Source organism: Urocitellus parryii, chromosome 10, assembly GCF_045843805.1.
Source record: "Urocitellus parryii isolate mUroPar1 chromosome 10, mUroPar1.hap1, whole genome shotgun sequence".
NCBI classification, from domain to species: Eukaryota; Metazoa; Chordata; class Mammalia; order Rodentia; family Sciuridae; genus Urocitellus; species Urocitellus parryii.
In genome coordinates, this window is record NC_135540.1 from 115262104 (window position 1) to 115274374 (window position 12271).

At 39.7% G+C, this 12271-nt stretch overlaps 1 protein-coding gene across 2 annotated transcripts in view; it reads left to right on the forward strand.

Annotated features, from left to right (window-relative positions):
- The window catches only part of Tmem156 (transmembrane protein 156), a 37694-nt gene extending 25979 nt beyond the window's left edge, over positions 1-11715 (forward strand). Inside the window, exons 6-7 of one of the 2 annotated variants that reach the window (XM_026387410.1) lie at positions 8792-8894; positions 11647-11715. In XM_026387410.1, the coding sequence (XP_026243195.1) occupies positions 8792-8894; position 11647 (104 nt within the window). In that variant the 3' untranslated portion in view covers positions 11648-11715. Of the gene's footprint in view, positions 1-8791; positions 8899-11646 lie in introns of those variants that run through there. The other variant, XM_077803578.1, reaches the window with a different exon arrangement.
- Positions 11716-12271: the final 556 nt, after the last annotated feature.

The following is a 12271-nucleotide window of genomic DNA, read 5'->3' on the forward strand; positions in this document are numbered from 1 at the left end:
AATTTATGGAAAACCAGTAGGTAAGCCATAAAAGCAAAAGGCAGGTTGGGAATCTGAGCTTTGCAGATAAACAGGAATTTGGGGGAGTAGGGCAGGAATACAGCCTAAGTCACACGCCAGGAATGGTCTGGTGAGAATGTCTTGCTGCTGTCACCACCGTGAGTGCTCCCTCTGAGGTTTGGGGCTACGCTGTAACCAGTGTGCATCATGAGATCTCTCCCCAGGATGGCTTGCCCCTACAGGACCGAGTGGAGGCCACACAGTGGTACACCAGGTGCCAGGAAGCAAGGAGAAAGACTGTCTGCCTCTCTGACTTTCCCTGTACTTGAGATGACCCTCTACATGTCCCAGTGCTGGATAGTCACTACACGAATATCTGCAACAAGTTTCTGGGATTAGATTTTCCACTCACACTGGCTTTTGAGTCTGTGAAGTGGTCTCCCTGCTATGTCCATGGAAAATGATGACAACTTTAACACTCTGCATTCTTCACCTTTAAATATTCAACCCAAGACTATAGGCCACCATTACACTAAGCACATAGCATAGGCACAATCCCTGCCTTCACAGGGCTTCCAAGGAGAATCAAGAGATTCTACCCCTGGTTGCCTTAGGAGAAGGGAATCTAATATCTCATGGGACACCTTCCACATGCACTGTACTTCCACATATGTCATTTCATGTAGTTTCATAGGAATTTCACTTTTTTTTCTGATCAGAAAACTGAAACCAAGAGAGCTTATATAACTGTCTTATAGTTCCTAGCAAAGTCAGAATTTAAATTCAGTCTGTCCAACTGATGCACTTTCTAGCATACCACTTAATGACAATGGTGTACCGAGAAGCTGCTGGTGCAACCCACAGATCAAAACTCTTCTTGCTTTTACGTTTAACACTGGAAACAGAGATGAAGTGTTTTCTCTATATAAAGTTGTAGCAGCTTGTGTGGCAATGTGAGTCATCCACAAAGAAACATTTCAGCATTGGCTGATTTTTTTTTTTTTTTTTTTGGTAGTTAATGTGGGTGGGTTCTCAGGGAACACAAAGCAAAGAAAATGGAATTTTATTGTGAAAGAGAATTAGTAAATGTCAAAATTAAGTGGATGACCCCATTTACATTACCTCCAAATGAAACTAATGGCAATGTAAAGTTATAATTTGCAATGTTTATGCCTAGTGCATAAAGGCTAAGCAGGTTTCAATTTCCCACGGAAAAGAAGATAAATTACTGGTGCCAGATGTTTTGCAACCAAGCAAGATAACATGAAAATTTAATTTTTACTTGCTTAACTATAATATTTATGACTCTTAAAATACAGGTTTGAGTTCATAAAACAGGAAAGGTTACCGCCATCTGCTTGGTTACAGAATAGATAAAAATGCAGAGGATAACTCTCTTTGCAAGAGGAAATTCATAAGTGTGAAAAATCTATAGGCAGCATAGGATGATGTATTCTGTTCATTCCTTGAATACCTTTATGTGACAGCTATTTATACCAGGTCTGGAAGAACTGATGACAAAACATATGCACATTAACATCTCTTCCATCTTTGCCAGACTGTCCCTGCCTGAACCATCTTGCATCCCTTGCTGCCCATACATACCTCCCATTTGCCCACTCTGACTTTGTCTAGTTAATTCCAACCCTTCCCTTGTGATCTGGGCTTAAACCAGCACCTTCTCAGGGAAGTATTCTGGAACTTTCTGTACTAATTTTTACTTGCTTTTATTACATACTGTTAAAACACCACCAACCTCTTCGTAGCAATTGTCACTGTTGCTATTTTATATTTTTGTTGGTATTTGATTGATGTCTCTTCCATAAATCAGTCAGCATCTTGAGGCCAGGGGCACTATCTGATGATATTCATCAGTGCATCCCCAGCTCACAGCATAGGGCATGTGTACTGCACATAGTAGAAACCAAATAAACATGTGCCAAATAAATACAACTCTCTATCCACTGCGCTGCTGAAAAGATCATTGCTACTATTTTACAAAGAATTTTCAGAACTCCCTCACCACCCCCCCACCCGACCCCGAATTGTAACTTTTGACAATCCCTATTCAAAACAATGAAAGGAACACTGTGAAACTCTTCCTTGGTTTCATTTCTTGGAGTAGGAAGGCTATCTGCAATTTGAAGTGTACAAGAACTAAGTAAATGGCTCTGAATATTGGCAGCTGTCAGTTCAAGCAGGGTTGTTTTTCCCTCTCCAGTGTTAATTCTAGATAATTTTGCAACCGTTTATCTTCTGTTCTCATTTGAGTCTCACATTGACCAGATTGGGTGCAGAGGAGTAGCTTTAGGATCACTGTTAATAATAACAGATGGAGCTTTGACCATAGTAGGAAGTTGACGCCTTGAATAATGCAAATCTATTTTAAGCTGCTGTAATTGGTTCTGTTAGTCCTAAAAGGCTACTAGCTATCTTGGGCTTGCAGAGAAGTGCCAATATATGTATGTGATGAAAAGGTCAGAATGATGTAGAAAGATATTGAAGTTCTGCATTCCTATGGCAGTAAGAGGTCATTAAGACTGGAAGGTTTTTTTAAAAGCTAAATTAGAGAACTGTATAACAATCACCAACTGTCTGAAATGTTCCACAGCTGTCTTGACTAAAGTAATCAATGAGGATAAACCAGCATTTCTTTATTTTTGGAGAAGCACTTTTGAGGAAAGCAAGTGCTCTGTGGATAGCAGATGAGATGTTAATTGCCACTGCCTCTTGGAAGAATCAGAATGGCTAAGTCTCCCAAACTACACAGGGAGGAGGGAAGAACTGAGAGCCTCATTTCCAGGGTCTGCTACCCAGAGCTCTCACCTGCTGAGCCCCTGAGTGGATCCTAGTGGATTCTGAGCAGAACCATGGGGAGGGCTTAAACAAATGTGGGGAATAACATTGCTTGGCACTGGTAGTGCTTTGTGGATTTTCAAAGTGCAATCAAATGTATCACCTCATTTTATCCTCACCTTCATTTTCTTTTAGCCTCAAAGTAGCCACCCTAGCTTTTCCAAAGTCACAGGGAAGTGATCTCCACAGGGCAGGTGTCAACACCACTGCCAAATGGAAGGTGTGGGGCAAGGCCAGGGCCACTCCAGCACTGACCTCTGCCACCTGTAAGGCCACACAGGTGCCTCGTACTTGGAGTATACTTGGTCCAGTGCTTTTCTTCTGGGTTTAGTCTTCTGAGATAACAGTGCATTAATAAGGATCCATTGAAATAATCCAGCTCATACCAATAGGATAACAAAACCTGAAGGCCAGTGTATTCATTCACAAAGAGTGGTACAATTGAGAGACTCTGTGACAGCAAACTTGTGTGCTGTCTCTCTGGCAGAACCATGTGGGAAATCAAATCATAGCCACGGGTTGTTTGCTAGGTCTTAAAATGTATCCCCAGGCCAGGTAGCTCTAGACCTTCTTCCCTACTTTAAGGTAGCCTGATTGCTTCATTTAACAAAGCACTTTGGATACTGAGCAGGTTTTGGCTTGGGAATAGTATTTTGAAGATGACTTTGTAAGCTTGAGATCTGATCATAGATTGATTTTTATAGACAACTCTTGGAAGACAATCTTATTTTTCTTACTCCCAAATTCCTGGGTGCTAACTCAGGGTCGACTCCTTGCTCTGCTTGAACCTATGCTCTTTGATTGAGAAAAACAAGGCACAGAGAAGTTAAAGGACATTCTTTCAGTCATTTGACACGACACCTCTTATTGAGTATGTATTGCGTGTCATGATCTAAGGTAGGTTCTGAGAACTCAAATAATGAAGTACACATAATTTTTGTCCTCAGAGAGGGAGACAAATGAGCAATTACAACAAAATCTGCTAAGTCCTCTATTGGAGAAGTCCACTACTAGGGAAGTGGGCACAGGGGACATAGCGTGTATGGTCACCTAACACTGTTTACACCTCCTTGTTTTGTTTTGAGCTGTTTGGGGCTTTCCAACTTAATAATCAAGTAAGACATAGCTGAGCAAGTAGTTTTGGAGATAAGAATGTTAAAAAATGATGGGCAAATTTCTCCAGCAGCCAAGAGAGACTGGCTAGGCTGAGAGAGAGGTTTAGACGTGCCCCCAGGGTGGGAGATGTGCCTCGTCTTTGAGGCGAAGATCATTAGGAACAAAATGACGAAAGCATGTAGTAAGTTTCCGTTAAGCAGTGGGAATCAGTAGCTTTGGAAAGTTGAATTGAAGTTAGATGGTAGATGTCATAGGTATAGAGTACCTTTGAAAAATGACAGGAATACTGAAAAAAATAAAAAGAAGAAGAAAAGAAGCCTCGCAGGGCAACCTGGACATTGCCATAGACAGCGAGAAGGTTTTATTCAAGAACATAAGACATAGAGTTTTATCTTTTATCAAAGTTTCTACTGATGGAAATCCATTTTGTTTGCTGAATTCAGCCAGGTCAAAATTCACACTGAGGTTCTTTTTAATCTCTTAGAGTTTTCTGAGGTTCTTTAAAAAAACATTTAAAAAATGTTTGGTTCAGAGATTCAGAGATTTGACAAATTCATGAAAAGACATCTGTGAATTTAAAAATATTTTTGATGACTTCTGTTGCCTTAACTCGTGTTGGTAAATTAATGATATTTGAAAGAAATTCTATTTCCCCAATGTAGTACAAGAAAAAGATCTCATCCATTTTAGCTATTCTGAAGAAAGTTTTAAAATGACATGTATCCTACTTTTTGATCAATTTTTTAGAAGTTTGCTATTAGCATGTAAGTTACATGACTTTGGATACCAGGAGAAACTGAAGACAATGCACCACTGGAGAATTACTCCAGACTAACCATCATTTTGACAGGTAATAGCTTTCTACAATAAATTATGGTTATATGGTGCTATAAAACATAGCCAACTGAATGAATAAGCAAACGATGAGCACTTTCCAACTGAAAGAGCTCTATTAATTTTCCTTGATAATTATTTAGTTTTATGAGTAGACTCTTTTGCTATTATAAACTTTTAAAAGAACAATCGCCAAATCTCGAATTCTGGAAGTTATAAAATGCTTGGTTAAAGAATGTCTGAGCAATTATTTGCACAGTAAGTTCATTCTGACACTGCCACATGCATCAGAATCAACCTGGAGGTCTATAAAATTCAGGATCCCAGGCTTTTACAAAGGGAGATTCTAATTCAAAAGATCTGGGATAGAACCCAAGACCCTGTATCTTCTATTGTGTAACCAATTAACCGTACATTTATGAGTTTAAAACAATACTCATTTATTATATGAATCTCTATTGGTTGGAAGTCTGGGCGTGGCTTACCTGGGCGTGGCTTAGTTCAAGGTCTCTAAGTGCTGAAGTTAATATGTATCTGCAGAGCTGCGTTCTCATTTGGAGGAACTGCTTCCAAGGTCATTCAGGTGACTGGCAGTATTCATTTCCTTGCTCATGTATGCTGGGTGCCTTGGGTTTCTACTGGGCATCCTCTGGAGACTGCCCTCAGGTCATGGGGTCACCTAGAAGTTCTCCTGCCCAGGAGGCAGCTCAGAACAGGGCAGTTTACATCCTTAAGCCAGCAGGAGAGTCCTTGATCTCAGGGAGAGCTAAGTCTTTCTTTTAAAGACTTTTGCTTTATTAAATCAGGCCCACTCAAAATGGTCTCCCATTTTATTAACTCAAAATCAATTGATTTGAGAAGTTAACTGTAAAAATCCCTTCATCTTTGCCATATAATATAACCTAATCACAGGAGCAGAAACCCCATTCTTTTTCACAGTGCTGTCCACACTCAAGGAGAGAAGATTACAGGAAGCATGAAAGGCAGGTGGTAGGAATTTGGGGGCCCTTAGAATTCTGCCTACCAGGATCACTCTTCCTGAAGCTCAGGTATAGAAAGAGAAATCACACTTGAAGGAACCTTCAGGGTGAGACTGGGCTCATAGAGCTAGACTCATAGATCTTATTGGTACTTACAGTAAAATAAAAATGAAGCATGCTAAGGGACTTATGTGCAAAGGGTCTGTGAGGAAACAAGAACAGGAAATGGGAGATCTGGGTCCATGTGAAGACTGAGCCTTTTCCACCTTTTTGCTAATTAGGGAACTTTTGTCATTTTTCCTTTGAAAATTAAATGCTCTGTAAGAAAAAATTCTAACTTTAGTTGTGACTTTATCATTTTCATGGACTATCTGCTGGAAATGGCCTCAGAAATGTTCTATTAATTCCTGCCCCTTCTAAAAAGTAGTTACTATCTTGATTTTTATTCATTTTTCATTAAAAACCATAACTTTCTAGGGAAATTTATAAAATCTGACACCAGAAGAAATAGAAAATCTGATCAAATCAATTGTCATAGAATAGAAAGAGTGAGCTGAGGGTGGTAGCACATGCCTGTAGTCCTAGCTACTTGGAAGGCAGATGCAGGAGGATCACAAATTTGAAGCCAACCTGAGGAACTTAATGATCCCTGTTTCCAAATAAAATCAAAAGGGCTGGGGATGTAGCCCAATGGTAGAGCACTTGCCTAGCATGTGTGATGCTCTGGGTTTAATCCCCCAGTATTGAGAAAAAGAAAGAAAGGAAATAGAAAATGTGTGAATTACTCCTTAAAAAGTAATAGGAAGATCATTTTGCAGGAGCATTTATCAACTCAAAGAAATAGATGTTTCCAGCAGTGTTTATATCAGCCTGTTTTCTGTTACTATAACAAATATCTGAGGCCAGGTACATTATAAAGAAAAGACATTTATTGAACTCACAGTTCTTGAAGTTCAAGTGCATGGTTCCAGCTTCTGCATGGCTCTGGTGAAGACCTCATGACTAATGGTACCACAGTGGCAAGAGCACGTATGAGATGAATAGATCACATCATCACACAGGAAGTCAAAGAGAACAGGGAGGGGTCAAGCTCCCTCTTTCATAACAACCCTCTTGAGAGAAATAACCAGGGTCCCCTGAGAACTATTTAATCCCTTCTGAGGGTCCCAATGACCTCCCACTAGACCCCACCTCTTAAAAGTTCTACCACCTCTTAACATCACCACACTGGGGACAAGCTTTTGACATATGAATCCTTGGGGACAAACCTTATCCAAAGCACAGATCAAAGGAAAAAAGGATGCTTCCTAATATTAATAGTATTGTTCAAAGCCAAAAAAGACTGACTCTAAAATGAAATGTTGAACAATCTAATTTATGCAAAAATCCTAAACAAAATAGAAACAAAACATCCACAGAATAATATATATAATATTATATATATATATATATATATATATATATATATATATATATATGCCATCCTCCTGCCTCAGCCTCCAGAGTCTCTGGGATTACAGGTGTGCACCATCACATCTGGCTCTTTCAAGATATATTATTAAGTGTTTGTATGTATACCTACATATATATATATGTATGTATATATATATACATACATACACATACACACACACACACACACACATATATATATATATATATATAGTAGGTATATTCTATATACTATATATATACTACTATACAAGTACATGCACACACATACTAGCAAACTTGCTTGCCTGTGGCAGATGAAGGGAAGACAAGAAGAACTATGTGGTGGGATAGAAATGATTGTCTAGGAGACTAGAGATGAGGGAGACAGTTTACTGAATATCTCTTCATAGTTTTTAGATTTTGAATCATGGGAATGTGTTCCTTATTTAGAAAATTAATGCCCCCAATAAAGTTTTTATTATTAAAAGAAATTTTCTAGTTAAAAGAAAAATTTCTGGGAGAAGATTCTGCAGTATTTCTGTTTGGGTGACCAGTGCCAGTGTTTAATCATCTCCGTGGACAAGAGGCATCATGCTCTTGAATGCTCAAAAATTCTCTTTTGATTTCTCCTCAGAAATCAAAGAAGCAACTACACTAACTTTTCTTGAACCATTGTTACCTCATTTCCACCCAAGTTCAGGGTTTTGCATCAAAAGTAGAGATGTCAGCTGGGTGTGGTAGACCTGCCTGTAATCCCAGGTAACAACGATGCTGAAGCAGGAGGATCTCAAGTTTGAGGCCAGACTGGGCAATTTAGGGAGACCGTGTATCAAAGTAAAATAAAAATTAAAGAGGGCCCCTTATTTTGATTCCTAGTCTCTCTCTCTCACACATAAAAGGTAGATATGTCGATCAAGCAAAACCCACATGTATTCTATAGAACTCAAGTTTGAATATAGAAACTAGAATCAGGACCCCAGATCCTAGGAAAATGAAAGAGATGCCGCAATGTAGGACATGGATGTTCATTTCCTAACTTGAAGTCAACTGAAGATAATATTAGAAGAATAAAGAATTTTATAGAGTCACGTAGTCATAAAGCATGAAGACAGATTAGAATTCATTTAATTTGTAACTGTGCTTCTTAAAATTGTCCCTAAAATTGAAGACATTATTCATATTCTCCATAGGAGCATATTTCAACAATGTGATAGGACAAACTAATATGGTTTTTCTTGCTACTTAACATTGTGTTCTGAAAGCTTTTTCTGCACTACTTATCCTTAACTAGGCTTTACATCTTGTGCCAAAGAAGTGAGAAGGTGAGGGAAAGAATGAAGGACCGAAACAGAGTTGAGACAAACGGTTGAAGGTGTTAGAGTTATAGGCAGGAAATTTAGTGGGTGGTGGAAATTACCAAATCCTCTTTAGATATTGGGTAGGATTCTCTTCCTGCATTTCCTACATTAGAGCATATCTAATATAGGTATCTTCTCTGCATTAGTCACATGTGTCTCTTTTTGCATTGCTGTTGACTAAATATAGACTAATAAGCTCTCCTTAAATAATAGAGTCCACACCGGGGCTGCCCTTGGCTCAGATAAAGGAAGTGCTCCCCCCAATACCAGAACTGGAAGCAACTTCTGCAGTTCATCATCGAGATCAATACACATGGTGAGTGATGATTCGGCTTCATTGACTGTTTAGCTTGTTCATTATAAACACGAACAGATTTAAGGAGGTGCAGTTTAACCTAAAGTATGTTTCGATCTGGTTGTAGGACGTAGAAAGTGATGATCTTGCAAAGTCAGTCTGTATGAATTAGATGATATGCACTCAAATCACTATTTTCTCCAAGATCTAGGAAGGATCAGTAAACTAATCTTGCAGTCTATTAAACTAATCTCTTAGTCTGCCCCTGAGATGTCAGCTCATCCCTTGGCACTGTTTTTCCTGGAGTTAAGCCAGTCTCAGCATGAGAAAAAAAGAAAAGGAGATTTGCAAAGCAGAATCCCCACCCTCCGATTACTGAGATAAGAAACTTCTTTAAATGTAACATTGGATAATATAGATGACTGCGCATAGATTTCCATGTTTATAATCTAAAACTGTGATCAGAAGTGCCTTAGAAACTTTTTTCATTCATTCAACAAATATATACAATATATATATATATATATAATTCATAATATATACAATACATAATATATAATATATACATAATATATGTACACATTTTAGATACATATGTATTATTTTGGGTACTGGGGATTTAACCTAGGAGCACTTTACAACTGAGCTACATTCCCAGCCCTTTTATTTGTTTTAAATTTTGAGAAAAGGTCTCATTAAGTTGTTAGGGCCTCCCTGAGTTGCTGAAGCTGAGCTTGAACTTGCAATCCTCCTGTCTCAGCCTCAGGATCCACTAGGATTACAGACATATGTCACCATACCTGGCCTCATTCAACAAATATTTATAAAGTAAAAATATTTATTAAGTAGTTACTATGTTAAAGGCATTCTATAACCAATGTAGTAGAAAAAAAATATAACAAGGAACAGGGAGTGTATTAGTCAGCTTTTCATTGCTGTGATGAAATACTGGAGAAAATAACTTAAAAAAGGAAAGCTTTATTTTGGCTCATGGTTTTGGAGGTTTCAGTTGGTCATTTGGCTTCATTGCTTTGGGTCTGTGGTGAGGCAGAACTTAATATCGTGGTGGGGAGCATGTGGCAGAGCAAAGCTCTTCATCTCATGGTGGCCAGGAAGCAGAGAGAGAGGGAGAAAGGGAGAGGAGGGAGGGAAAGAGAGAGAGAAGGAGGGAGGGAAGGAGAGGGGGAGAGAGAGAGAGAGAGAGAGAGAAGAAGAAGAAGAAGAGGAGGAGGAGGAGGAGGAGGAGGAGGAGGAACAAGTGGGGTCCTAATATCTTCTTCAAAGGCCCACCCCCAATGACCTAACTTCCTTCCACTAGGCCCCACCTCCTAAAGCCCCCCTCCCACCCAACCCAGTAGCATCACAGGCTGGTAACCAAGCCTTCAACACACAGTCTTTGGGAGACATTTAAGATCCAAACCGTAACAGGAGGGAAACTAGAATTTATGAGTTCCTTCTTACTGTGTTATATACTCTTCATAATACTTGAGTTGTTGTCAGTAAAGGTCCTAAAAGGAAACTGGTATTATATCCAAATTGAGTTTGATCCTGTTAATCAGAATATGAGAAGGCCAAGTTGGGGGTCAGCACCTTGGCTCTAGTGACAGTGAGGTGCTACTACTGTCCTTAAGGCCAAAGGGGCAAGGAGCTCAGAGAGACAGAGACACACAATCACACACAGAACGTGGGGAGAGCAGTCTGAATGAGTGTGATCTGGCAGAGGATGCTATAGCCTGTGGTTGCCCAGGAGAGAGAATTAAATACTCCTGCTCTGCTGGACTGGGTTCCTACTCTCCACTGGCCACACTCAACTGCGGCCATTTGGCACTGGACCTGGTTCAGACAGTTCATGGAGGTTGGCCTCAGGGGCACCAGGCAGAGTGGATGTAAGTAGAGAGCAGATTTGTAGAGACAACCAAAGGACCCTGCACAGTCAGCTCCACAGTCTAACCAGCCACCAAGTACCCAGGATGCACTCCTGTTCAGGACAAAAGAGAGGCAGGGCTTAGTGCTTGGGTCTTGATGCAGTCAGGGTCTGCTGTTGGCTCAGAAATTCCCAGATAGAATCTAGAATAGCCATAAGACCTGTCAAGGAAGTATTGTGGGACATGATGCTTGATGCCTCTTGCTCTGGGCTGCTCAGTCTTGCAGATGAGAGCTCCTTTTTGGCCGTTCACCAAGTGCCTCTTTATTACCTGCTGTGTCAAAAATTCTTCTACTCATTGGCAAAAGTAACAAGGCTGTGAGTGGAGAAATCAGAGTAGGGAACCTCTAATTCCAACAAACAGTGTCAAGCTATATGATAGGCTGTTCTCAGGGGCAGAGGAGAGCATAATAGAGACCCCACACTCAGGGGACACGATGCCTCACATTTATTAAACTTTCCATAAAAATCTGTTGGGTGAAAGAATTAATCTCAACTTCTGTCTCTACTAGAATCATGGAATGTTGTTATTTAAAGAAACTTGCACCAACATTTATATTTTCATTTAATAGATTCAGAGGGAAAGACCAAGGTACTATGGTAGCAGAAGCTCGGGAGACCCTAGGTTTCTTCTGTCCCAGGGGCAGAAGTTTTAGTTCTACCCACACAGTCTTCTTGGGGATAGAACGGGGGCTCCATTGCATAAGGGGAGTGGAAATTGTCTTGAGGAAGTTTTCTGGTGTTCTTATAAATGATTTAAAATAGTTTCCTACCGATTCTAATTTAGGGAATACTTAACAAACTTTTTGTGTGAATAACATTTTTTTTCCTTTTTTTTTTAATCTTCAGATAATCCCTGAGCAAATTGGACTGAACCCTGTTGAAGAATGCTTATAATTTTATTTTGGGAATGAGTAGGTTGGTAAATGTTTGGGTCCAGCTGAGGCTCACACTAGGAAAGCCGTGGGAATCAGACTGCTTGATGGGAAGTAGCTCAGAGCTTTCATCTGACCCAAGAGATCAAGGGAATGAGCCTGTTTTCAAGGAAGCAGCGTGAGTCAAGGAAAACCCATTTCTGGTGAAACCCACGGAAAGAACAGGAGAACACTCAACTCTTATTTTCATCCATCACTACAATGGATCCAAGGTTTTAATTTTGACCAAGAATGGTCAAGGATGAAAGTCCTTTCTCTCATTGCAGATTCTGACTGGGTGACTTTTTTCCTATACCAAAGATTGTTTAGTATTTGGCAAATTGCTTAGGAGGGCCTGGGCTGTTTGCTTATACATTTGTTTGCATTTATTAATCTTGCCTCCTTTTGGCACTAGAATGTTCTAAAAACATTTCACGGATACCAAAATAAAATGACTTAAATGAAATGCTTGGGTATTTAAGTTTAACAGCAAAGTGTTTTTCGTGTCATTCTGTGGCTTTCGTATTTGTGACGGCCTTCCTGGATGTCAAGAATAATGG